General features: G+C 49.8%; 1 protein-coding gene and 1 non-coding gene across 25 annotated transcripts in view; one reads left to right on the top strand and one right to left on the bottom strand.

Moving 5' to 3' along the window:
* The window catches only part of TACC2 (transforming acidic coiled-coil containing protein 2), a 227,924-nt gene that overhangs the window by 80,614 nt on the left and 119,816 nt on the right, over positions 1-27,494 (bottom strand). For all 24 annotated transcript variants that reach the window (XM_040254908.1, XM_040254916.1, XM_040254923.1 and 21 more), the window contains one exon: positions 18,046-18,180. In XM_040254908.1, coding sequence (XP_040110842.1) covers positions 18,046-18,180 — 135 coding nt within the window. The remainder of the gene's footprint in view (positions 1-18,045; positions 18,181-27,494) is intronic.
* On the top strand, positions 19,508-19,612 carry LOC120874003. Its single transcript, XR_005723577.1, has one exon. It is a non-coding gene; the product is annotated as a U6 spliceosomal RNA (small nuclear RNA).

Genomic DNA, 27,494 nt, shown 5'->3' with positions numbered 1-27,494 from the left:
ACAGGCTGTTTAAGATACAGTGCTAAGGGACCAAGAATAACTAAGAAGAAGGTAAAAGATTAAAAAAAGAAAGAAAGAAACAACTCTCCAAGTTAGAACAAGGAAATTCGAAACAATTTCAGGGCCATGTAACCCAGCTCAAATGCATCGCAGATCCTGGGTTCTTGTTCCACAGGAACCACTGATAGCTCAGAAACCACTGGCTACATCCCACTCTGGCCTGTTTACTGCCTCCAAATCCTCTCTTCCTCACCCACCCCCACCCCAAGTGATGGCCAAGGAAGCTAAATAATGGGTTTGCACAATAAGAAAGCACAAGTTCCACCCCAAATTATTAAAATGCAAGCAGCTAGCCTTGCAATCACACATTCCCTAGTGTATTGAAACCTGCACTGAGCACTCACTTGGGCCAGGCCCTTGGCTGGAGCTGAGGCTGCAGACAACCTGTCAGTGTGCTCCGCTTTGTCCCGACCTTCCTTGCCAGGCGCTGCTCTCAGGCGGCCCACTCCTCCCCTCCTTACCGCCTCTTCACGCCCAGCCCACACCCCAGACTCTACCCTGGCCACCCTGGGAGGGGCAGAGGCCGCCATCGCAGGGCACCTCCTCTCTCCACCAAATCAGGGATGCCGGGACTTCCTAACCGCGGCCCTTGTTGCTAAGCCGTGTCCGACTCCTGTGACCCCGTGGGCTGTAGCCCACCAGGCTCCTCTGTCTATGGGATTTCCCAGGCAAGAGTACTGGAGTGGGGCTGCCATTTCCATCTCCAGGGGATCTTCCCAAATCTGGGGTGGAAACTGCGTCTCCTGCGTTGGGAGGTGGATCCTTTACCACCGAGCCACCAGGGAGACCCTGAGGTCCCTCCCTCTGTCAGCTTCTGGACCGGAGCATGCATATTCTACGATGCTAAAGGTAGGCTAAGCCCACTTAGATGGGCTCCACTGCCAACCCTCCTACTGATGGCCCCAAGACATCCTAGAAACCTAGATAAATCAAAGAATGCACCCATCATTTCTAGAACAATTAGAGACTCCACACATACTAGTGCACTTAGCATCTGCCTGGCCTATAGAAGATGAATCTGTTCTCAAGTTACTTCCTGACACATATGTACCAGAAAGTTCAGCAAACCTGCCCAATCCCGTAGCTGAGAGATAAGATATATGATACAGACTCTGAAATCCCACTCAGGTCCAAGGGACTGAACCACACATAGTCAGAAAGGGCAAGTAATTTGAAGCACCTCTGACACCCCAAGGAAAACACACTTAAACGGCTTTATCTTTGTATCCAGCCTCAGGGAAGTCTCCAGTTGCCATAGCAGCAATGCTCTCCAAACAGGACCAATGGACCCCTGTGCTGCTAATTAGCCTGTGCACACTTGCTAAAAGAAAGTAGGTCAGATTACAGGAAAATCCATCTGGAGAGCACTGGGAATGTAAATACAGATGGAAAATGGGCCTGGGCAAGGTCCTGTTTCTTCAAGTCTCTCGCCTTCACCATCATGGGGGGTGGAGGGGGTAGCAGCTAGTGGGGGGACAGCAGAGAGGCTGCACAAAAGCACGTGGAGCTTCTCTTCAGGAAGCCGACCTTTCCACAGGTTCCAGCATCGCCACCCGCTTGCAACTTGTTCCTTCATCTGAGACCCAGAAAGTGCAGCTGCACACCCCACAACTCCACCCAGCTTGTCACGTACTGCCTTGCCTAAAACTGCAAGAGCTGTGGACTTTCCTGGTGGTCCAGTGGCTAGGACTCCACGCTCCCAGTGCAGGGGACCCAGGTTCGTTCCCCAGTCAGGGAATTAGATCCTACATGCCGCAACAAAAATCGAAGACCCCAACTGAGACCTGGCATAGCCAAATAAATAAAATTAAAAAGAAAAAATACTTTTATTTTTTTCCCAGCTGTAAGAGCTGGGAGCCGTTTGATTTCAGACCCGAGTTCAGGCCCATGTTCAGCAACCGAGGTAAACAGGAGCCTGAGACAAACGAAGCTGACCAGCAAATAGGAGACCAGCCTGCAGGTCAAGAGTGGCATGTTGCTGGCACTTTATCCATCCAGGTTTTATGTGCTGGGGTCCATTTCCCTGGGCTTTTGAAGACACAGCTTTTATGTCGCAGAGCCATGCTCTAAAAGTTGTCCGCTGGCTTCAGGAGAAAGTCCCAATACGATATCCTGGCCTTGATCCCAACATTGGGTCCATCCTGCACTGGAACAGGGCTCAGGTCCCCCCATTCCTCCTGTGCATCAGCGCCTAACTCCCACTCAGCTTCTACAAGGGGTAAGTCTCCAGCCCACAGATGTCCTCACCATGCGCTACCTCCAGCAACTTTTAGCTTTGGTGCTTTCTCACCTCATCGGAATCTCACTGTATCCTGTGCCTGTGTCTGGCATCCCTGCTCTCCTGCCTGCCCTGGCAAAAGTCTTCATTCTTACGATGAACAGAGAAAAGGGAGCAGCTTGTCAGGCTTCCCAGGTGGTTCAGTGGTAGAGAATTCATCTGTCTACGCAAGAGACGCAGGAGAGTCGGGTTCGATCCCTGGATTGGGAAAATTCCCCTAGAGTAGGAAATGGTAACCCACTCCAGTATTCTTGCCTGGAAAATCCCATGAGTGGAGGAGCCTGGCGGGCTACAGTCCATGGGGTTGCAAAGAGTTGGACACGACTGAGCAGCTGAGCTCATTGTCAGGTCCCCTCATTTTCAAATCTGACCATCTTTTACACTCCAACATTAAATCTCATGTGGTCACCCTGGGCAGTCTGAGTGGTTAACTTGGGCTGAAGAGCCAGCTCAGGTAAAACCCCATCTTTTCCAGCGTTCTCTTGCTCATTCTTTGAAAAGGGCTGATCTATATTTTTTTCACCTCCTTTACCATATTTACACCTGAGATCTTTCAAAGATCCTTTCAAGCAAGGACCACTCCAACAGCTACTCTTCATGGGGGAAAAATTCATTTCTGTTATGATGCAGCCATGAAATTAAAAGATGCTTGCTCCTAGGAAGGAAAACTATGACCGGCCTTGACAGCATATTAAAAAACACAGACATCACTTTGCTGACAAAGGTCCGCACAGTCAAAGCTATGGTTTTTCCAGCAGTCCTGTACATATGTGAGAGTTGGATCATAAGACGGCTGAGCACCAAAGAACTGATGCTTTTCAAACTGGGGTGCTGGAGTAGACTCTTGAGAATCCCTTGGACAGCAAGGAGATTCAACCAGTCAAACTGAAAGGAAATCAGTCCCTAAGATTCATTGGAAGGACTGAAGCTGAAGCTCCAATACTTTGGCCATCAGATGCAAAGAGTGGACTCATTGGAAAAGACTCTGATGTTGGGAAAGATTGAAGGCAGGAGGAGAAGGGGGCAATAGAGGATGAGATGGTTGGATGGCATCACTGACTCAATGGACATGAGTTTGAGCAAATCCAGGAAGGCAACCCAGAATGTGCTAGAAAAGGAATCAGTAAAGAGATCTCTCATCAGTAAAGAGACTCATCTTTTTTTTTTTTGGCTGCACTGGGTCTTAGTTGTAGCATGCAGGATCCTCATAGCTGAAAGCAGGCTCTTTAGCTGCAGCATATGGGGATCTAGTTCCCTGAGCAGGGATCGAACCCCGGACCCCTGCATTGGGAGGGTGGAATCTTAACCACTGGACCACCAGGGAACTCCCAAGACTCACTTTTATTTTAAAATTAAGAATTCAGGATACATTTTACATCTTTGATTCCTACAAGAAGGAAGGAAAGCAGGCCAACATTAAAACCCAGGGCTATGCACAAGTTAGGACAGCACAGTATTAAGAAGTCTCATCACATATGAAAAAGAAATCAGTAACACAAACACCACATCCCAAAAGATTAAATAAAAGCCTTAAAGTCTTTCTTTCTTTACCAAATAAATTCAGCTCTTTTGAGATGGAAATGGTAGAAGACACTCTTGAGATAACATTTTAGAAAATATATCCTACCATTTCAAGAAATGAGTCAAGCTTGCAACTCAAGACAGCAAAAGAATCTTGAAAGAAAAGTTAGATAAAAGCCAGAGAGAGTGAGCTTATCCTGAAAGGACTTGCCTGAGCCCTGGCTGGAGTCAGCTGCAGGCCTGGAGCAGCCAAAGCAAAAAGGAAATCAGCACTGAATATTCATTGGAAGGACTGCTGCTGAAGCTGAAGCCCCAATACTTTGGCCACCTGATGTGAACAACTGACTCGTTGGAAAGCACCCTGGTGCTGGGAAAGATTGAAGGCAGGAGGAGAAGGGGATGACAGAGAATGAGATGGTTGGATGGTATCACCAACTCAATGGACATGACTTTGAGCAAACTCTGAGAGATGATGACGGACAGGGAAGCCTGGTGTGCTGGTCCACGGGGTCGCAAAGAGTCAGATGCGACTGACCGACTGAACAACAACAACAAGCAAAAAGGGAAACAATCATTTTCAGTTATACAATTCATAAAACCCAGCAGATTTTTTTTAAAAGGCCATTCCACGGATAAACAGCTTTTTGCATGATTGCCATTCTCAATATGTTCATTCCTATGGGTTCTCCGTCAGGAGATGGTGTATACAGTAGACAGTGCCGTCAACAATATCCTTCCACTAACACGACCTTCAGTTTCATGTGGCTACTTCAGCAAGCACACCAGCAGCTACCCAGCTCCTCCAGCAATTAATAAAATCAGAAGTTCTGGGAAGGATAGGGACTTCCCTGGTGGTCCAGTGGTTAAGATTTTGCCCTCCAGTGCAGGCGGGTGAGGGTTTGCTCCCTGGTTAGGGAGCTAGGATCCCACATGCCTCACGGCCAAAAAACCGAAATATGAAATGGAAACAATATTGTAACAAATTCAATAAAACTTTACAAATGGTCCACATCAAAAAACGATATTGAAAAAATAAATGAACTTCCCTGAGGATATTTTTCTGGTTGTCCCATCCTACAGAGAGGGTCTCCCCATCTATGCTCCCGAAAAGACTCAAATGTTTCTATAGTTACATAAGGCAAAGGTTACAAAGAGGAAGCAAAGGTCAGCCTTGGAAGATGTTTATCAACAAAGCAACCACTTCTGGACTCAGCTGTCCCTCACATCCTCCTGGCTTCACAAGTCCTTGCCAGTGTTGATTGTGGGGAAATATACACCACCAACCGGAGAAGGCAATGGCACCCCCCTCCAGTACTCTTCCCTGGAAAATCCCATGGACGGAGGAGCCTGGTGGGCTGCAGTCCATGGGGTTGCTAAGAGTCAGACACGACTGAGCGACTTCACTTTCGCGCATTGGAGAAGGAAATGGCAACCCACTCCAGTGTTCTTGCCTGGAGAATCCCAGGGACAGGGGAGCCTGGTGGGTTGCCATCTATGGGGTCACATAGAGTCGGACACGACTGAAGCGACTTAGCAGCAGCAGCAGCAGCATACACCACCAACTGCAAAGAAAACTGCCAACCCATCAGAAGCTGCAGGACAGCATGAAGTGGACGAATCTGATCCTGAGGACTTGCTCAAAAGCCACCCAGAGCCATGAGAAATGGCGATCTGTGAACAACCGAAGAGGAAAAACTCTCAAAGATGAGGAAGAAGGTAGCTTCCAAGAGAGGACGTCCAAGAAAGGAAAGAGCCCTTCAGAAAACTGCTGAAGCATGTATATTAAATGAAACATTTATGTTAAAACTGAAGCATTTATGTTAAAAGTGACTCTGTTCTTGAGATGCAGGAGTCAAGTGTGAAGAATATGCGAGTCTGAAAATATGCCAGAAAAATATGGCCAAAATCCTTTGTTCATGCTAAGCATTAACATGTGGTTATCATTAAAGTCCACATTCTGTTAAATATAAATCATTTTCATAATTTTTTCACTTCTTTCTTCAACATCAAGTCCCAATCAAACATTTTCCACACAATCACCTTAAAAGTTCGATTCAGTAAGTAGTTTCATGTTAAGTGGCCTTTCTCAGGGAACAGTTTTCTCTAGATAATCTGGACTCTTTCCTGTAGCTAATTTTATCAACTAAGTTTAAGATCATAGGCAAAACCAAACAGGTAGACATTTGGCCAAATAAAACTCCAACCTCCGGAGGGCAAGCTTCTGTGTAGAAATAGTGGAGTTTCATTCAAGCCTGGGAACAGAGAACCAGCTGACTGTTTGGGGCCAAAAACATAACCAGTGAAATCCATCTTTCTTCCCAGAGAACTATTTCCAAGAAGAACCGAACATTGCAAAAGCACTGTAAAAACATTTCAGTCCTTGTTAGAAAGGCTTAAATATTGTATTTGATTGGACTGTTGATGTGTTAATCCACAGAATTCCTCTAGAGCTTAAGCTTACTGGTTTTAGAGGCTACTGTGTACCAGGAATAAGAGGCCTTTTAAAGAGAACATCCAAGGGTAAACAGAGAGGGAACCTCACCGCTGCCAAAATGGACAGCAAAGCTGCTTTCCGAAGCCGGACTGGAGAAATGGGTTGAGAAGTGCAGGTGCCGCCTGTCTGGACTGGGGGAGGTCTCTCCTCAGTGGCACCACCGTGGCCGTTCAGCAGGGAAACGCTTCCAAGATGGAAATGCAAACAAGCGCGGGCCGGAGTGCTGGACTCTGTGGCCCTTGCTTCGCTGGGTCCCTGGGACGACCCCTGCCCTGGAGCAGCGCCCCCCTCAGGAAGGCGGCCAGGCTGTCAGCTAGTCTGGAATCACTGACTTCCTTCCCACCCGCGACGAGCGGTTTGACACAGAGCCTGCCACGGGACTGCCCTACTTGTGAGCGGAGCAGTGGAAACCGAGCACCAAGGCCCAGAACTGCTGACTCAAGGCTCTGGGATGGAAGAGAAATCCAGAACGGCTGGGCCAGAACTAGCAGCCGTGAGCATCTTCCGAGAGATAATTAGCATAGCATCTGAGAGCGGAGGGGGTGAATGAGTGTGAGTGTGTGTGCGTGCAGGCATGTGTGTGTCCACCCATGTGCTACCAAACCCTAAAAATGCATCCTTCTTTTCATAACCACCCTCACAGGCCCTGTCTGTGTAATTCCCAAGGCACTTGCCTATCCGTCACTAGATGTAATTAGCTTTTAACCGTGCCTGAGGAAAAGGGATTATTTTTACCGGATTATTTTTCCCCAATACTCAGATTTTTAAGAATCGATCTCTCCACGGGAAGACAGTCTTTCCATGACAACAGACTGACCCAATTCTGCCTCATCTCGTTGACCTTAAGAAAATGTGTAAGAGACATTTCTAGGTCTCCTGACAGCTTTCAGAGGCTGATGACTTATAAAAAGCTCAGTGCAGAGTTAAGTGCATGGTATATTCACATTATTATTATTATTTTTTGCATCTCTTTAAGCCATTAATCCAGAAAGATGAAGGGGTCCTACTTTATGTGAACATTTCCATGGGGCAGTGACTGTCCAGCCTGGGAACATGCCTCTGGTCCCCTAGCATCAGGGGTACCAAAGGTTCCTGGTTTCTGGAAGGTCAGCTTCGCTCTCCAGAGGGGCCTGCTCTGACCCTTACAAACTAGGGTGGCCGCTGTCCCCAGGCCCCTCAGCACCCAGCTTCTCCTTACAAAGCAGAGGTCTGGGTCAGGTCCACTCACAGAGGGCTGAGGCCATACCCCACACGTGCCCCACGGAATGCCCACTGCCGGCACTTGGAGACCTTCAACAGCTGTGGATGGACAGATGGGTGGACAGATCTGTACTTAAGAGACACAGAGGAGAGAGGCAGAAACCAGAGTCCTTTCCCAGTGAGGCCAGAGCTAAAGGAGGATCGGCGGAGTGATCCCAAGGAGACGTCTTCTCGCTGGTATCCCATGCAAGTGCCAGCCCCACCACCAACCTCATCACCCTCCTCGATGGCAAGACCTGATTTCTGTGTGTGTGATACTGGGAGAGACGGCCAGGCTGGGTGCCCAGGAACGAGGTCTGACTTAAACTCTCTTCCCCAGACACCTAAATCAAAAAGTTGAGTGGGGAATGTTTTCACTCATCTGAATCCTTAAACTGACCCAAAGAAGTTACTTAACCCTCCTGTTCCTGTTTTCTCATCTGTGCAATGGAAATGATAATAATTGTACCTTCCCACCAACATGGACAGTGTAAGATTTAAATGAGATGATATATGAAAAGTTCTTAGTACAGTTGTGCCAGGTTTATAGCAAGTGCTCATCCAGATTACCTGCTGCTGCAGCTGTTTTGTGAAAAAGCAAGTCACTTTGTCCAGTGGAGGACTCCATGTCCCTGCTTCACTGACTCTTAACAGCATCTCTGGGACACCAAGCCCAGTGCGCCTCATTCAGGCATCAGAAGCTGGCAGGCATCCTGCAGGAGTCCTGGAAATGACCCAACCCAAATGCCTCCCACCTCAGTTTTGGTCTAGGAGCTTGTGACCTTAGGCAAGGCCCTGACCTCACTGAGCCTCAGCTTTCCCATCTATACAATGGGGACAATAAAAATGGGGAGCCGTGTTACAGAAACCTGAGAAAGGCCTCAGACTCTGTGGTTTCGTGAAGCTACCAGGTGATGATAGTGCTCAGTGAGATGGTTTTTAGACAGAGTTGGAGTCAGGGCTGCTGAGGTGGGTCACAAGGTGGGCGAGTCATCCCCAAGGAGCCAGAAGGAAACACTAGGGGCTCTGTCCTAGGTGGAACCACGTGGGCCCTGCACCCCATCCACCCTGAGCCCAGCCTGGGTAGGATGGGAGGAAATGTTGGGAGAGGACCTCGGAGACTGGGAGACTCGTCCAGGAGCTCCTGCCCAGAATCCCAGTCCAGCTGGGAATGGCCATTCCTGTGGGGTCCCCTTCAGAAGAATGTGCCTGTGTCTTTGGGGGCACCACTATATCCCCAGCCCCCAGCTTCAAGCCAGCCCACAGCAGAATGAATGAACGCAAGCCCGAAAGACCAGCTCCTATCCTCCCCAATCCCATGGCCACTGCCCTAGTTTAGGCCACCATCGCCTCCCTTTGGACCATGGTAATAACTCCAGTGGTCCAGAGACTTCCAGCCTCTCCTCGCCATCCACCCTCCCCTTGGCCTCCAGAGACAGTTCCCCAGACTAAATCCAGTCGTGACTGTCCCCTGCTTAAAAAGAGGAGACAATCCTTTCACTTATGGAACTTCCCAGCCTGGCTGCAGATCTGAAAATCACTGCCACATCCTCCTCCTGGTCCCTCTAGGCTTCTCCCGACCTGCTGCTGGAAACTGCTGAGCCTCCCACCAGGCCTTGCATGTGTGGTTCCCCCTCCCTGAGGTGCCTTCCAGCTTGGCTCTGCCGGGTCCTCTGTTCTCAACTCTGCTGGAGAGCCTGCATGCTGATCACACTCTGTCTACAGAACAGCCTTCTCTGTCTGCTCCCGTTCTCCCAGCATCTCTGGGCATCAGGGGAGTTGATGCTGATGAAATGATAGCTCAGTTGGTAAAGAATCCACCTGCAATGCAGGAGACCCCGGTTCATTCCTGGGTTGGGAAGATCCCCTGGAGAAGGGATAGGCTACCCACTCCAGTATTATTGGGCTTCCCTTGTGGCCACGACTGAGCAACTTTCACTTTTCACCTGTGGAGCACCAGGCGACATTTTTCACTGACCTCATTTACTCCTCACAGTTACCTCCAAGAGGTGGGTACTACCTAGACTATTTCACAGACAGGTCAACAAAGGCTCAGAGTGGTTGGGTAACTTGTCCAAGGTCACACAGCTCACAGATGGGCCAGGAGCCCATCTCTCCGACTTTATGCACCTTCCCCTGTGCTGTGCCATACACGGGATACAGCATAGAATCCACCCAGGATGTGTGGGCTGTGTGGGTGGATGGACACAAATGAGTGGAGGACTGGATAGGGGGATGTCCAGATGGACAGATGGACAGAAACAAAGCAGAAGACGCATTACAGGACCACTGAGACTCAGCGCACTCAGCACATCCTGTCGCTGAGAGCATCGCGCCTGTGACTTCATCCCCAGAGTCAAAGTGTAACAGAAACAGACTCACCAACAAAGACCCAGCAACTGGAGATGGGGGCCCTGAGCTGAGCATGTCCTGACAAGGAGCCCTTCTCCCACCCTGCCTCCCTGGGTCCTGTCTCCTTCCCGGCTCCTCCTTCAATTCAGGGGTCTACTTCTCCACCTGCTCCTGGCAACCCCCCTTATGCCTCCTGCTGGGTCTGAGGGTTCAAAGGCATATCCTTGGTTTGGAAGAAAAGCAACCCCTTGAAATGCAAAATCTACAATTATAAAGTGGCAGCCAACCTAACATAGGATCCGGGGCACTACTGGGAATGGGGAGTGAGCTTGCAGGCTTCTTGCTGCCCTGATACCTCCCACCAAACTGGAGCTGGGCCAGGCAGGCCCTCACTGGTTCTGCAAACTTCCAAGGCCACCCCCTGCTCCTCACTGAGCCCCAAATCAGGTTGGACTCCCTTCCAGGCTTTGGAGAAGGTCCTGGGACTTCAGAGCAGGGATGTCCCAGCTGTGCCCCAATAAGCAGGGTCAGGGGAGCACTGCTTGGTGGCCCACTCTCTGTCACCCCTTAGAAATGGGAAGAAGAATTTGAGGGCTGGAGCATGGGGCGACCCACTCCATGCAGGCTCTGCCCAGAATGGGGAGTCCACCTTCTGCTGCACTGCATTTGGAGAGAGGGTACCAGCTTCCCTCCCTCCCTGGGCTCCCGGGGCTGAAGTCAGTCAGGTGTAGCTCCCGGACACGCCTGCCACAAACAATGGGAAGCTGAGCAGCTCACAAACACTGGGGCCTGTTCTTGAGAATGACTGAAAGCCAGGGAGGCCCAGGTCAGACGGCCTCTGCTGGTCCCGCCAGGATGGGGATGCTTGGCAACATAGCCACGCCCAGGCTGCCCTGCAAGAAGCGGGTCTGATAGGCAGGAGAGTGGCTGAAATGGACCATGAGGCTGGATCAGACCCCAGTCTGCTTGGTGCAGCGGCTCGTCATCAGCAAACCCAAGAATGGTCCTGATCAGCTTCCCTGATGGCCCTGCGGTAAAGAATCCACCTGCAAATGCAGGAGACAGGGATTCGATCTCTGGGTCGGGAAGATCCCCTGGAAGAGGACATGGCAACCCACTCCAGTACTCTTGGCTGGGAAACCCCATGGACAGAGGAGCCTGGTGGGCTACAATCCGTGGAATCACAAGAGTTGCACATGACTTAGCAACTAAACCACCACCTATAAAATGAACCACTGAGCTGTGAGTGGACAAATGAACTGGCTCTGTGTGCAAGGATGTGCAGTATTTCTCAAGGGGCCCACTCCCCAGACCTGGCAGGAGGAGTGGACCACCCTAGGTGGGGCCAGGGAGCAGAGCTTTCTGCTCCCTCTCCTTCTGGGCAAAGCTCTCAAATCCTGGAGAAGGATTGACAGAGCCAAGAGCTCTTGGGGGCTGCCAATGGCAAGCAGGGGCTGGGGACATCTCACCAGACACCCTGGTGAGCCCAGACCGCCTGCCTCTCCCCAAACCCCCGACTGCGTTCAGGGTGGTATTTTTTAGGGATGTTGTTCCCTGGCCTTCCTGCATCAACATGGAATGAGCTTCTTCCTTGCAAGAAGCTCAGTTGCCCGCCCCCGGCCCCCGTCTCATTCCTTCTGGGCCATGCAGGCAGCCGTTGGCCAGGTTTCCAAGTTACCGTTTCCTTAAGGACAACCGTCCCCGGCAGGCAGAGTGGGAGGTCAGCTCTGATGTGTACTCAGGCTCACGTCTGCCTGGCCCACACGCCAACTCAGCAGGCTCTTTGCCACAAGCCCCCCGAGGTCCCAAGACCAGCGGTGGCTGCCTTGGTAAGAGTGAGGGCTTTGGACCTGCATTCCTAGAAATGCGTTATCTTCAGACGCTGTGCCTGGCTTCAGCCTCTCAAAGCTCAATTAATTGCTGCATAACGCCTTCCAAACAGCTTTAGTAGGTCAGACTGTCTGCTGAGCACAAAGGCCACAGACAGGTCGTGCTGCAGGAGCAAGGAGGGCCTATCAGAGCGCTGCCACCTTGGTGGACAGTGTCCCTCCCAGGATGAGCTCTTTGCTTCGGGCAGGGTTGGGAAGCAGAGAAACTGAAGCTCTCTTTCCTCCTCCCCTCCCTTGGACTCTGTCAAAGTCACATCTGTTCTCCCCGAGGCTTGCAGCCTAATGATTAGCAATGGGCACGGGGGAGGGGTGGGGTGGGAAAACCCCAGAGAAAAGCCATTTGCACTGGAAATGTGGGTTGATGTCATCATTTCCACAGCAGCCATCAGAAGCCGGAGGAGGCTGCAGGAAGTCACCCGGCGTGCTTGCAAGAACAGAACATCTGTCGATTCTGTAATGAGACGTGCCTTGGGCTTTCTTTGTTAAGATGCCGGGTCTCGATGCCCTCCTGGTCCCCTCCAAGCCCAAAAAGGGGAAGACAAAGCCACCGCAGTCGCCTGAGCATGGAGAAAACACAAAAACACAGAGAGCGTGTGCCAGCTCCAGCGAAGAGAGGCCTGGCTGGAAACGGGCACTGGGGGTGGTTTAGTTGCTCAGTTGTGTCCAACTCTCTGTGACTCCATGGGCTGTAGCCCACCAGGATCCTCTGTCCATGGAATTTTCCAGGCAAGAATACTGGAGTAGGTTGCCATTTCCTCCTCCAGGGGATCTTCCTGACCCAGGAATCAAACCCAGATGTTCTGCATGGAAGGCAGATTTTCTACCTACTGAGCCACCAGGTAAACCTGGAAATCATACTGATGAAGGATATGTCTCTGAATCGTGAGACTAGTGGGGACGTCGGACTCTAGCCTAGACCTGAATAACAACCTCCATCTCAGTGAAATGAAATTTTCATCTGTGCATTTTTGAAACTTGCTTTGAAAACTTTCAAGGACCCGGCAAAGGCAAAAAGACAGGATTTATGTGGATCCCTGGATCCAGGCCACAGCCCCGTTGTAAAAAGCAGCCATGGAAAGGGTGGAGGGTGGAGCTGGCAACCCTGAAGGCACAGCTGAGATGTACTTAGGGTGATGGGACCGCAGCTGCCCCGGTCCCATCCAATCCACTGGGCCAGGACACAGAGCCCTAAACCCTGGGGGCCCTGATCCACCCTGAAACCACTCCTGCCCTGCCAAGCAGCTGGAGAGATCCTTCAAAAATGCAAATCTGCTCAAATCTCTGCCTGCCTTGGGGCTTCTGGACCTTCTTAAAATAAAGCCCTAAGTGCCAACGGTTCAGTGGTCAAAGTTGGAATAACAATCTGAGTAACCAAATAAAGTAGTATTGTACTGTATAACTCATAAAATAGATACCCTTGAGTCCAGAGTGATATAGATAAATGACTAAACACATTAATAAATGAGGGAGAAGAGACAAATCTCCCATATACATTTCCAAAAATCTGTGGATAGATAATCCCCATAAAAGAAGGGGTACAACGCTCCAGTCTTGAGGTATGCCCACAGTGACTTCCTTCCAAAGAGGGCAATGTGGAAAAGGGGAAAAAAGAGAAGCTTGACAGTGGAGAAATCTGGCAAACACAACCCCATCCGAGCAATCAAGGTCAACACGAACAGAAATAAACCACGCTGAGAGTAATCACCCTTGACATGATGTGATGAAAACGGCATTTAACCTCTGTGATCTTCCTCCCCACACCCCGTAAGTCTCATCAGAAGAAAAATGCCAGACAAATTTCAACTATGGGACATCCTACAAAACACCTGACCCGTCCTCCTCAAAACAAACATGGTCAAGGTCACTACGAACATGAATGTCTGAGAAACTGTCACAGCCAAGAGGAACCTAAGGAGATGTGAAGACTAAATGCCATGTCATGTCTTGGATGAGGTCCTGAGACAGAAAAAGGATATTAGGAGAAAAAAATATGGAAATCGGAATAAACTATGGGCTTGAGTTAATAATCATGTGTCAGTATTGGTTCACGAATTGTATCAAATGTACCACGATATTGTTAAGGTGTTAGTATCAGGGGAAACGGTGAGTGAGTGAGCGATAGTTATGCGTGTATAAATGGGAACTCTCTACACTATCGTCTCAGTTTTCTGGTAAATCTAAAACTATTCTTAAAGAAATCTATTAGGCCTTCCCTGGTGCCCCAGTGGTTAAGGATCCGCCCGCCGATGCAGGGGACACGGGTTCAATCCGCCTGTGGTCCAGGAAGACCCACGTGCCATGGGGCAGCTAAGCCCGTGCGCCACAACTAGAGAGAAGCCCCCATTCCCTGCAACTGGAGAAAACCCACACACAGCAAAAAAGATCCAGCACACTCAAAAATAAAGAAATATTAACTAAATAAAAATTTTTTTAAAGAAATACATTAAAAAAAATTCCACCAAGAAAAATGATAAAGCCCCCCAATCCTTCCCATGAGCCACGGTGTGCCAACCACCTGCCCCGGTGCCCTGGGCCACCCCCAGCCCCGCCTCCTCCACAAGACGCTTCAGCTTTGCTCCCGTCTCTACCTCTGAGGTTTCTGCAGACGCTGCGCCTTGCCCTGCCCATACATAGTTAAGTCCGTTCAGCCTTCAGCTCTCAGCTTGGAAGACACCTCCTCCGGGGAAAACTTCCCCAGTCACCCAGATGGAAAGAGGTTCCTCTACCGCCCGGCACTGCACCCTTCTTCTGACCCATTCAACACTGCTTGCTCAGCTGTCTTCCCCAGCAAGCTGTAAGAGCCACAGGGGCAGTGCCTGTCTATAGCCCAGAAAACCTCAAGTTCATACTACTGAACCCTCATATGCATGAATGAATGAGATTCAGAAGCAACCCAAGAAGACTGGCTCCAAGGAATAAACCCCAGGGGTGAGGTGAACCAGACACACCTTGTGTGCGAGGTTTAAAATGTGGAACCCAGGTGACCTCAGGGAGGGGACCCTGAGCAGATGGGCTATGGTACCAGACTGTATGTACGTACGGTGCAGCCTGGATGACTGTACTTCCGGTACAGTCTAGATGACATAGTTGTTTTGGGTGCAGTTTTTGTGTGTGATTTCATCAAAAACTTACTCCAGCCTTTGGATAAGCTTCGTTCTTTTTCCTTATTTTATGTTTCAAATTTTACTTTTTTAAAAGATGTAAACTAAAGGTAGAGGCTACCCTAAGTGGCAGTTATGGGCTATCATAACTTTTTTTTTTAATTGAGACATAACTTATTGACAGTGAAATTCATCCTTTTCAGATGTAGAGTTCCAAGAACTTTGACATGTAACCTCCACATCCATCAAGACATGGAACATTTCTATCGCCCGCTAAAGATCTCCCAAGGCCTTCTGTAGTCAATTCCCAGCCCTGGCAACCACCGACATGGCGTCCATTCCTTACAGCCTTGCCTCTTCCAGAATATCAAATAAATGGACTCACACAACATGTAGTCTTCTGAGCCTGACCTTTCCCACTTAGCATAATATACTTAAGATTCATCTATTTTGTTGCATGAATCAGTGGTTTGTTTCTTTTCATGTCGCACAGTAGTCTATAGGATAAATAGACCAGAATTTGTTTATTCATTTACCAGCTGGTAGACATTTGGGTTGTTTCAGTTTGGGGGTGATTATGAATAAAGCTGCTATAAACATACAAGTATTTAGGTAGATACATATTTTCATTTTTCATGGATAAATATCTGAAAATGGCTTTCCTGTAAAGTGTCTGTCTACAATGTGGGAGACCCGGGTTCGATCCCTGGGTCAGGAAGATCCACTGGAGAAGGAAATGGCAATCCACTCTAGTACTATTGCCTGGAAAATCCCATGGACAGAGGAGCCTAGTAGGCTACAGTCCATGGGGTCGCAAAGAGTTGGACATGACTGAGCGACTTCACTTATGGTAGATGCATGCTTACTTTTTAAGAAACTAAAGGACAGACTATTTAAGAACCCTACTTCTTTCTTAAACACATTTTTATCAAGCACCTACTATGTCCTAAGGCAAACCAAGAGGGGCTCCCCAAACACCCATAAATAAAGGCTCATGCAATCTCACCACCAGAAGCCAGGCTTCCCAGACCTTTCTCACTCAGCCTGAGGCCAGCAGCAGTAGATAAAGCAGTGTCCTGGAACCAGGAGGGGTAGGATGAGGTTCCTGCTCTGCCACCAAGGAGTTGAGGGGTTGCAGATAAATTATCCCATCCATCCTTCTGCGTCTCCAGACCAGCAGAGCAGCAGGTCGATCTCAGGAGATGATGGGAGGGAAAGAGCTTCTACTCCAAGATGCACCATCCAGATAAGAGGGACTCAGACTAGCTCCATCCCTACCTACTGCCTCCCCAGTAGTAGACTTTCTGAGGTCACAGGCTGCCCATTCACAACACATCAAGGTGTGTTTAGCTCTACACAAGAAAAGGCTGTCCAAGAACATTCTTCAGAGGACTTAGTAGCTAAGCAGAAAAGTCTCTAATCAGCATCAATTGTTTTGCATGAAACAGGATTTCTGACTACTTGCTGTGAGGGTTAATTTTAAGCGTTGACTTGGCCATCGTACTCATTTAGTCAAACACCACTGTAGATGTCACTGTGAAGATATTTTTTTAGATGAGTCGTTATTGTTCAGTCACCCAGTCCTGTTCGACTCTGTGTGACCCCATGGACTGCAGCACACCAGGCCGCCCTGTCCCTCACCATCTCCCGAAGTTTGCCTAAGTTCACGTCCATTGCATCAGTGATGCCATCCAGCCATCTCATCCTCTAACACCCTCTTCTTCTTCTGCCCTCAGTCTTTCCGAGCATTAGGGACTTTTCCAATGAAAGTAGCATTTAACCCAGTAGACTTTGAATAAGAAGATTACCCTTTATAATGTGGGTGGACCTCACCCAATCAGTTGAAGGCTTTAAGACAGAAAGAATAAGATCCACCAAAGAAGAGGGAGGTCTGCCAGGACGTTTAACTTTAAACTCCAGTTACAAGATCAGTTCTTCCCCAGGTCTCCAGCCTGCTGGTCTGCCTTGCAAATTTTGGATTTGCCAGTCTCCACATTTGTATGAACCAATTCCTTAAGATAAATTTCTCTCTAAAGAGGTAGTAGTGCTAAGCCGCTCAGTCGTGTCTGACTTTTTGTGACCCCATGGACTGTAGCCTGCCAGGCTCCTCCATCCATGGGGGTCTCCAGGCAAGAATACTGGAGTGGGTTGCCATTTCCTTCTCCAGGCTAAAGAGGTAGACCTCAGAGGTATTACAGGTTTGGTTTCAGACCACCATAATAAAGAAAGTATCACAATAAAGTGAGTGACAAGAATTTTTTGGTTTCCCAATGCAAAAAAAAATTTTTTATACTATACTGTAGACCAGTAAGTGGGCTGTACTATGTGTAAAAAAAACAATGTGCATACCTTCATTAAAAAAATACTGTTAAAACATGCTAATCAGTGAAAAATGCTAATTACTGAGCCTTCAATGAGTGAAAATCTTTTTGCAAAAGTAACATCAAAACTCACTGATCACAGGAACTTCACTGGTGCTCCACTGGCTAAGGGCCTGGGTTCCATTCCTGGTCGGGGAACTAGACCCCACACACTGCACTAAAAGTCTGCATACCGCAACTAAAGATCCCGCGTGCTACAACTCAGAGCCAGTGCAGGCAAATAAATAAATAAAATCGGTAGATATGCAAAAGGTCACTAGTCACAGATGATCGTAACATATATAGTAGTGAGAAAGTTTGATGTGGCACGGAAACATGAAGTGAAAAAAAACGCTGTTGGAAAAATGTCACCAACAGACTTCCCAACTCAGGGTTGCCACAAGCCTTCACTCCATACAAAACTCAGTATCTGCAAAGCACAATAAAATAAGTTATGCCTGTATATGTGAATACATATCCTATTGGTACTGCTTCTCTGGAATACGCCGACTAATACTAATACATGAACGCTCACACAGGGTGTCCCCACTGTTACATGGAGAGCTTGCTTGCAAGGGTAAACTTCAGATCAACCACAGGCCAAACGATCATACTTGGCATCACAGGTCCAAACTCTCAATGCCTTCTTGGCACCCTCCTAAATGCAGCTCCCTCAGGGTTTATGGGGCAGAGACGGCGAGGCCCCTCCTCTCTGGGGGCAGCAGCTAGGAAGGAGGGTTCTGTACAATACCTGCTTAAGTCCTTGGCCAGACGTTGGCAGGAGGGAACGGAAGCTTCGACTCCATCACCAGCTGGGGCGGAAGGCAAAGATGCGTATTCTGAGGCTGGGGCAGTGAGATCCACACGGGCAGCAGCTGGGATGGTGCTGGGGACACAAAGGGAGAATTATTCCCAGTGGAACTCGGCTCATTAACGGCACATTCATCAGCCCCCTCTCATCCCTCCCAACCCACCCACACACATGGCGTGGGGTATTTAAAGACCCAGCACACTGCTGGCCAGGGCACCCCACAGAGTTCCCCAGGCCTCTGCGTAGGCACAGTGGAGGGGGGTTCATCCTCCCGTGCGGCAGCCCCCAGGCCAGGCCGTGAATCCCCCTCCACACGGAGGCTGCAGCAGAACCTTGGGTTTCTTTGACGGAGTAGCTGGGGTGTCAGAACAGTCTGAGCTGAGTTGTCTGGAGTTTTGTGTTTGTTTCATATGGTCCTTTCTAATCGCTTTTTAATAGGCAGTGAATCTCTGCGAGTTGAAAATTAAAATACAATTTTGCAAACTCCCCAGGATTTGCCCCCACCAAATCTGAGGCTGAGAAAAATCAAGGTGGAGCGGCTGATGGGTAAATCAAGGAAACTGCACCAGGGACCTTTCGGGATGCCTTTTCCCTGGTTGAAGGTGTTTCAGAGCAGAGCCTTGTCCCTGGTTCAATGGGTGAGTGCCCCCTGCTGGACACACAGGGAAACGCTGGGAGTGCAGGGTGGTCTCCAGCAGGTGGGAAGGCAGGAAGGACGGCCACCTGCAAACACGCCCTTGGAGCCAACAGGCACCAGGCGTGGAGCTCAAAAGAGGTTTTCATTTTCCCCTCTGGCAAAAGCAAGACGAGCAATGCCGCCCACAGACTTCCAGGGAAGGCCAGCCCTCCCAGCCTCTCCGGCTATCCAAACGGCTGTCTGGGGTGGGGCTGGAATTAGAAGGGACTCAGCACAGAGCCTGAAGCCCAGTCAGAGGTCGAAGCTGGGGTTACAAGTTTCACAGCCTCGTGGCGGGGACTCATTTCTTCCCTGTGGGCGTGAGTTCCTGCAGGAAGCTCCCCCACGGCAGGAAGGCAGGAGGCTTGGCCTTCCGTGTCAAGGTTCTGCTAATCTCCACCTCCTCCAAGTCCACCTACGAGGTGGCTTCCTGGCCTGAAGGACGGGTGTGCAGCCCCGTCCCCTGCCCAGGCAAGCAATTCTGAGTCCTGGCATGGTCTTCACTCATCAACAGCTATAAAAACAGCAGCAGCTCAACCTGGCTGAGGCCCGCTCCTACATGCCTGACCCTGGGTGCCCAGGCATGAGTGGCTCTGTTCTAGGTGCCTGACCCTGTGTACCTGGTCCTGTGTTAGGAGCTTCACGTATGTAACCTCAGGAACCCCTGCAACAACCTCTGAGTTATATGCCATCATCCTCGCTCGACAGAGATCAAAACTAAGCCCAGTACTTGCTTTGGCAGCACGTACACTAAAATTGGAACGATACAGAGGATCAGCATGGCCCCTGTGCAAGGATGACACGCAAACTTGTGAAGCGTTTGATATTTCTGAATGACGAGACTAGCCTGGAAGCATATACAAATACACAGTCAGTGGGAATTTGCTGTATGACTCAGGGAACTCAAAGGCTTCCCAGGTGACGCTAGTGGTAAAGAACCCGCCTGCCAAAGCAGGAGACATAAGAGACGTGGGTTCAATCCCTGAGTTGGGAAGATCTCCTGGAGGACAGCGTGGCAACCCACTCCAGTATTCTTGCCTGGAGAATCCCCATGGACAGAGCAGCCTGGGGGGCTAACAGGGCACAGGGTCGCACAGAGTCAGACACCACTGAAGCAACTGAGCACGCACACACATACGCAGGGAGCCCAAACCAGGGCTCTGTGACCACTTAGAGGGGTGGGATGGAGTGGGAGGTAGGACAGGGAGGTTCAAGAGGGAGGGGACATATGTATACCCATGGCTGATTCATGCTGATCTATGGCAGAAACCAACACAACATTGTAAAGCAATTACCCTTCGATTAAAAATAAATAAGTTAAAAAAAAAAAACAAAACTAAGGCTCAGAGAGGTGAGGTCACTTGCCCCAGGTCACAGAGTGGGAAGTGGAGCCAGGATGTGAACCCAGACTCTGAATCCTTAGCCTCTTCCCCGTCCACTTTTAATGGACTCCCCAGCACACACCCGGAAGCCCCTAACTCCTCCTCAGTGACACGCACCACCAGGGACTTGAAGACCACTAGGAGACTGAATACCTTGAGGACAGGGGCTGCACCTGTCAAGAGTCATCCCAGCAGCCCATCGTCTAGCCGGGCCACCCCCAGTACTCACTCAGACGGGCAGAGGAAGAGCGGGGAAGGGCTCCCAAAGGGCTATGACCACACAAGGTTTGGGGAGCAGGAGCAGAGCAGGAACCCCCAAGACCTTCGCCCCTGGGCCTCATGGAAACAAGGGGCAAAGCAGACCTGAGAGTAAAGACCTTGGATAAGCCCAGAGCAAGGCAATCCACACGTGAACAAAAATTACAATGAGTTCGTGGACAGGACCAGCAAACGTTCAGAGCGGGGTTGCAGACGGCACGATGCCTCCGCCGTTCACACTGCTGTTTGTAACAACGTGGGCAGTGGCTGGAATGTTTTGTAAATGTTCATGCTCAGTCACGTCCGACACTTTGTGACGCCATGGCCTGTGGCCCAGCAGGCTCCTCTGTCCATGGGATTTCCCAGGAGAGATCACTGGAGTGGGGTGCCATTTCCTTTTTCAGGGGATCTTTTCAACCCAGGGATCAAACCTGTGTCTCCCGAGTTTCCTGCACTGGCAGACATACTCTTTACCACTAGGGCCACCTGGGAAGGTATTTCATAAAGGAATGACTCAAATGAATAATGCAAATTACTGGGGGCTGTTAAACTCCTTAAGAAAGCCATTTTACCATCTGGAAACTGACATTTATTCTTATTCATGAGCAGTGAACAGGCTACTCACAAACCCAAACTCCTAGTCTAAAATTTATTTTTCTAAAGAAATTACACTGGCCGGGCCCCTTTCTCTGCACACCCTCTGAAGATCTTATTTTGCTGTTGTTCAGTTGCTTAAGTCGTGTCCGACTCTTTGTGACCGCATGGACTGCAACACACCAGGCTTCCCTGTCCTTCACCATCTCCTGAGAATTTGCTCAGATTCATGTCCCTTGAGTTGGTGATGCTATCCAACTATCTCATCCTTTGCCACCCCCTTCTCCTTTTGCCTTCAATCTTTGCCAGCATCAGGGTCTTTTCCAATGAGTTGGCTCTTCGTATCAGGTGGCCAAAGTACTGGAGATTCAGCTTCAGCAACAGTCCTTCCAATGAATATTCAGGGTTGATTTCCTTTAGAATTGACTGTTTTGATCTCCTTGCAGTCCAGGGGTCTGCAGTCTTCTCTAGCACTACAATTCAAAAGCATCAGCTTTCCAGCACTCAAGTCTTCTTTACGGTCTGACTCTCACATCCATACATGACTACTGGAAAAACCAGAGCTTTGACTAGACGGACCTCTGTCAGCAAAGTGATGTCTCTGCTTTTTAATATGCTGTCTAGGTTGGTCATAGCTTTCCTTCCAAGGAGCAAGCGTCTTTTAATTTCATGGCTGCAATCATTGTCCACAGTGATTTTGGAGACCAACAATATAAAGCCTGTCACTGCTTCCACTTACTCTCCTTCTATTTGCCATGAAGTGTCTTGTTTAATGCAAACCGAGGACAGGTGACGCGGTTTGTGGTTCTGCACTTTACGACTCCCAATAAAGAGCAAGGAAAGGTCTCCGTCTTTGAAAACGCTGGCAGAGGGCAGGCTCTGCGGGCTCAGAAGAAGGCCAGGCCCGCAGAGGAGGCACAAAGGCAATTTCATTGTGATGAGGATGCCCCAAGGCTGACTGTCCCCACCCGAGAACGCCCTGGGGTCCCCTCAGTTCTCTGGCCAGGAGACCAGGGTGCCTGCCCCCTCCACCCTTCACTCCATTGGCACCTGATCACCATGGCCACACCCGTCCTGCATTCGCCTGTTCCCATCAGCTAAAGGCACCAAACAAATGACTCAACAGCTCTCTTAAGAATGACGGCACCCCTCCTTCCTGGTCTGCAGCCTGCCCTTGGCCCAACCCCAGAGGCGGGGAGGTCAGGTCCCAACAGGGAAGGACTCAGTGACTCACGACTGATGTTCTGGCACGTGGGCACCAACTGATGCCTCCCAACCCCACAGAACTCCTCCTCTTCCCTCCTCACCCTCCTCCCCTCCCCAATTTCTCCCCAGCTTGGCAAGTGGCCCCATCAGCCATGCAGGCCCTGGACCAGAAGTTGAAACTGTCCTGGACTCTCCCCCCATGATCACCCTTTGTGCTGAGTCACCTCCTTTTTCCTTCCAGAATCTGCCCTCTTTGTCCCACTGGTCCAAGCTGGCAGCCTCTCTGAGCGGGGCTCTGGCACGTCCTATTTTTGTCCCCTGCATCCATCTCCCCCAGACACCAGAATGCCCCACCCTGAATCCTGATGAGGTCCTTTCCTTGCCAGAAGCCCTCGCCCACTTTCCACATTTTACATCTAACAGAATGCAGGTGAAACTCCTGGGCTTCAAAAGCTGGGGCTCCATCAGCCTGCCTCTGTTCCCTCGCAGGTTTACCTTGTCGCTGTCCTGACCCCACCAAGCCATTCTGGGGGCTCCTGGTAGCTTCTTGCCTCTGTGTCTTTGCCCTGAATCCCCACCTACCTCTCTCAGATCCCCTCCTGTGCTAAGTGGATTTAGTCCTGTCTGGCTCTTTGCGACCCTATGGACTAGAGTCTGCCAGGCTCCTCAGTCCATAGGATTTTCCAGACAAGAATACTGGAGTGAGTTGCCATGCCCTTCTCCAGGGGAGCTCCCCAACCCAGGGATCGAACTCGAATCTCCTGTGTCTCCTCTATTGGCAGGCAGGTTCTTTGCCACTCGCGCCACCTGGGAAGCCCTCCTAGCACCCCTCCTAGCTGACCCCATAAGCAAGGAAGTGCCCCCCACCCCCGGCAGGGGTAATGATGCCCGCCTTGGATTGCTGGGCTGGGCTGGGCTGAGCCTGGCTTCTGTGTCTCCCGCTGTTTTCTACTAACTCATCCTGTTCTCTGACTAGAGTCTCGGCCTCCGTGGTCTCTCCAGCCCCCAGCACAGAGCCAGGTCGGGAGCAAGGATGAAACACCGAGCAGCTCTTTCCCTCCTGCCCCTGGCCTCCCAGACATGCGGGCCACCGACAGCGGGACAACGATCTTCTCTTCTTGGAATCCCAGAGTGCAACCAGCTTGAGGTGGGACCAGCAACATAAGCCGCAGCAATGCAAATGAAAGCGAAGTGAAAACGCAGGGCCCCGCATTCCAAAAGGGTAAGACTTTCAGGAAGGTGATGGCAGAGTGTTGAACCAAGCACGGGGCCCCGGGCAACTGCCCAAGTCATATGCCCTTGAAGCTAGCCCTGGTTCTGGCCTCCGAGGGAAAGCTTCCATAGGGCCCCCCGCCCCGAAAAGCCTCTTGAGCTGCCAAGGGCCGGGATGCTGGAGCAGATGAGAGGCAGTTAACCAGGTTGGCATTCCCTTGCCAGCTCCTGTCCACTCAAGCCTCCCTTGAGCAGCAATGACTCGTCTTAGGGACCTCATCCCCAGTGAGTCAGGTCCTTTCGGATGTCCAGTACCACTCCCAGCCTCACTGGGAACTCCAGCACAGCTGCCAAGCCCAGCACTGAGGTGGGCAGCACCCTGAGACAGGGTCCACAGCGCATTCTCAGGTGGCTTCTGCAAGACGCTTACATTCACTTGCCCTTGACCTCTGTCCTTATAAAACAGGCCAGGAATAGGACTGTGAAGGCCCTTCTGGTTGTGAAAGTCCACTAATCCCTTTTCCCATTTACGGAGTTAATCAATATTTCCTATGGAATAACAAAGAAACTGAATTCAAATTCTTGTTAAGTTTTTGTATTTTGGGAAGATGCAGGAAATGCTGATTTAATTTAAGCCCCCGCCTCTTTTTTTTTTTTTAAGAGAAGAGTTGACCCCAAAAAAGGCAAATAAACTCACCATACTGTTAGCAGATGGAAATGGCCTATTGATCAAGGCATCTTTCCTGAGAGGCCCAGCTGGACGAGACTTCTGAATCCTTCTCAACACAGATCCCTAGGGAACCACTACTAACGGGTCAGAGCTGGCCTCCCCTGATGCAGGACCTCACCAAGGTCACCACTACCAACAGCTGGTCCTGTTAACCATGAAGGACGCAGTCTCTGCCCGCAGAGAACCAGAGAACACAGAGGATGTTGCTTCGGGGCTTGCACTCAGCCCGACCGTCCTCCAGGCCCAGCTGCAGTGATTTGCTGTCACTAACTGTGGTCTTTTGAGTCCCTGTTCAGGGCTTTTGAGTCCTTCTTGGCAGACCCCCACTGACCTGACAGCAGATTTCATTTCGGAGAGTGGCTCGAGTTGCCAAGTTAAGCCCCTGTCCAAGGACAAACACCAGACTGACCCTGGCTGTCACGGGAGGGTGATAACAGCCCCAAAGATACGAGCGGAGCGTATCACGTCCTGTCGGGCCAGATGGGCGGCAGCATCTTATCTCCCATTTCACATCGCCATCTGGAAGGTATTAGCCCAAGAGCCCCTTCCTCACAGGCCCCTTGATTTTATTCTTCTTGAATCCCCAAGTGCACACGATCACGTAATAGGACAAGAGCTAAGGCCAAGACTCGGCTCAGACTGAAAGTGCAATGCAAGCCAAAGGAAAAAAAAAAAAGCAATTAGAAATTGCTGGCTTAGAGAGCTACTCTCAGTCCATAGGAGCACCAGACAATCAGTCCAGCAGAGGCCTGGGGTTTGATACAAGGAGTCATCGAGATGGGAGATCCAGGATTGTCCTCTTTCGAGACACAGCCACCGAGAAGCAGCTGAGCCAAAATCAGAAGGTGCCCAGAGAGGCTTGCAAATTGGCTGGAAACTCCAAAGCAGGCACATTAAGAGATCTCCAGTTGCCAGCAGCAGCCCACGTGAGCATGTACACAGCCCCTAAACACCACTGACCTTTAGATGTCCAGCCAGCTGTAGGCTGGCTTCACACGTTAACCCTGAGCTGGCTTGTCAATTCCGACCCAGCACATTCATACCCTTTTCAAAGAGCGAGTCTGTGCTCAGAGGGGAGAAATTACTATTAAACTTGGCTGAAGCAAATCTTAATCAGGAAGGAAAATATTAACTAAAGGAAAAGTCGTAAATACCATCCCAAGACCACAAGAGGCTTTGATCTGGGTTGGACCATCCAGCCCATTAATTCCCACCATTGTCTTTCCCAGTCCTTTGCATCCTCTCTCCAGGTACAAGACTCCTTGCGTGGTTACAGAGAATGCAGAGATGTGGATTCAGAGGACCAACCGGAAGCTGACATCAGATATCCAAGATTTAACTTCTTATTCAGAAAGTCTAAACCTATCTACTACATAAAGCAGCTTCAGAACCATGAAAAAGCAGACCAAGAACAAGATCCTGTGCTACTTTGAACCATATGAAATTGCCAATATTTTGACAGTTGCCAGTGTGGCAATTCATGTGCTTCAACCTAACAGCACCCAGCTCAACACTGGAAACTCAAAGGTTCTGAACAAATATAGGTGCAACCAAGTGACTCAGCCTGCTGGGTACTGGTTATGTAAATTTGTCTCAAGAGCATGTAAATAGCTTCAACATGTACTTCTGAAATGGTGTAAAGGAATCCCGTTATTCAGAAGAGACTTGAAAGTGAAAGTGAAGTCGCTCAGTTGCGTCCGACTCTTTTCGACCCAACCCGTGGACTGTAGCCCACCAGGCTCCTCCCTCCATAGGATTCTCCAGGCAAGAATACTGGAGTGGGTTGCCATTTCCTTCTCCAAGAATACTGGAGTGGGTTGCCAGGATCTTCCCCACCCAGGGATCAAACCCAGGTCTCCCACATTGCAGGCAGACTCTTTAACCTCTGAGCCACCAGGGAAGCTTAGGTGATTCCTTTTCTAAATTAAAAAAAAAAAACAACAGTCCCACTTTATCATTCAGTTTTAACAAGGTACTTGCCTAAATAAAGGTTCAGCTAACCTTTCTGAAGTAGTTAAACCCACTGAGGCACATCCATAGCAGAAAGACAAAAAAAAAAAAAAAAAACTCACAGTACAAACAGAGGAAACCAAAAGAAACCACGCTATTTGGAGCAAGAGGAAGAACAGAAGCTGCAAGTCACTATGAATTCCTTGTGCTTTCAACTTTGGAAAATCCTGAAGCTCCGTTTCGGAATCGGGAAACTCTAGAGAGGCTGTCACACAGAGCAGGGGCTCTCCCCCGGCCCTGGCTCTCCTGTCTGAAGTTGGAGATTAATCAGAAACTTCAGACACCAGCTGCTGGGTCAGGACTTCCCTACCCTGAGGAGCTGTGAACAGCCTGACAGGTGAGGAGAAAGCATCTGGACACAACTGCCTTACCCAGCGGTTCTCCAAGTGCGGACCCCAGACCAGCAGAAGCAGTAGCACCTGGGAACTTGTAAAAAACGCAAAGTTTGCGGAGGCGGGGGGGCCCCTCTGCAGACCTCCTGAATCAGACACTCAAGGAATGGAGCAGAAATCTGGGCTGGAACCGGGTTCCTTTGAGGCATGCTAACCTTTGGACCCCGCGGACATGACTCAAGTGAATAGTTTCCCAGCTGTATCCAGGGAGTCCTCAAGATCTAAAAAGACCCCTCTGCTTGGAGTCCTGACTATGGGAAAAACACCAGAGTTCCCAGATGTAACCAGGGTGCCTTATATTACTCTGTTTAACAAATGGTAGTACAGCTGCATGGTTTCAATTGAAAAGCAATTCTGCTGCTTATTTTTAAAATAATAGAAAATATTGAACAGATGGGAGTACAAGTGGCCACAGGCAATCTGGTCATTTGTAGAATGCTCTAGAGGGTCTGGGTTGGACTTTCTGTGCCATCCCCGGATGCCGAAAGTCAAAGGGAAGCCCAACCACCATAGCGGGTTCAGAGGCTCTTCCCCGAGGAGGGGGCAGGTGTGCTGTTCTCCAGCGGCTTTAATTGGGCGGGGCAGGGGGGAGGGTGCATTGAAATCCGGTCCACTGTATTTGAGAACTGCTGCAAGGACCAGGGTGTCCTGGCGGTTCTTATTCAGAAAGAAGAGTTCTTAAAAGGGAAAGATCGAGGGCCAAAGAAATAGTAGCGGCAGAAAGGAGGGAGAAAGCTCTGCTTTCTCTCCAGGGGCTTAAAGAAAATGCTCCAGCCCCACTTTCCTTATTTTAGTGAATTTTTTAAACATGTTTTTATTTAAATTTAATTTTTTTAACTTAAGGTCCCAACCCTGCTCAGGCGGGGTGGAAAAACTCCAGGGAGGATGTTCCAGACTGCCCTCTGCTTTCTTCCCTCCTTGCCTCTGCT

This window comes from Oryx dammah, unplaced genomic scaffold (assembly GCF_014754425.2).
Source record: "Oryx dammah isolate SB20612 unplaced genomic scaffold, SCBI_Odam_1.1 HiC_scaffold_14, whole genome shotgun sequence".
NCBI lineage: Eukaryota > Metazoa > Chordata > Mammalia > Artiodactyla > Bovidae > Oryx > Oryx dammah.
This window is presented reverse-complemented; position numbering and strand designations above follow the sequence as displayed.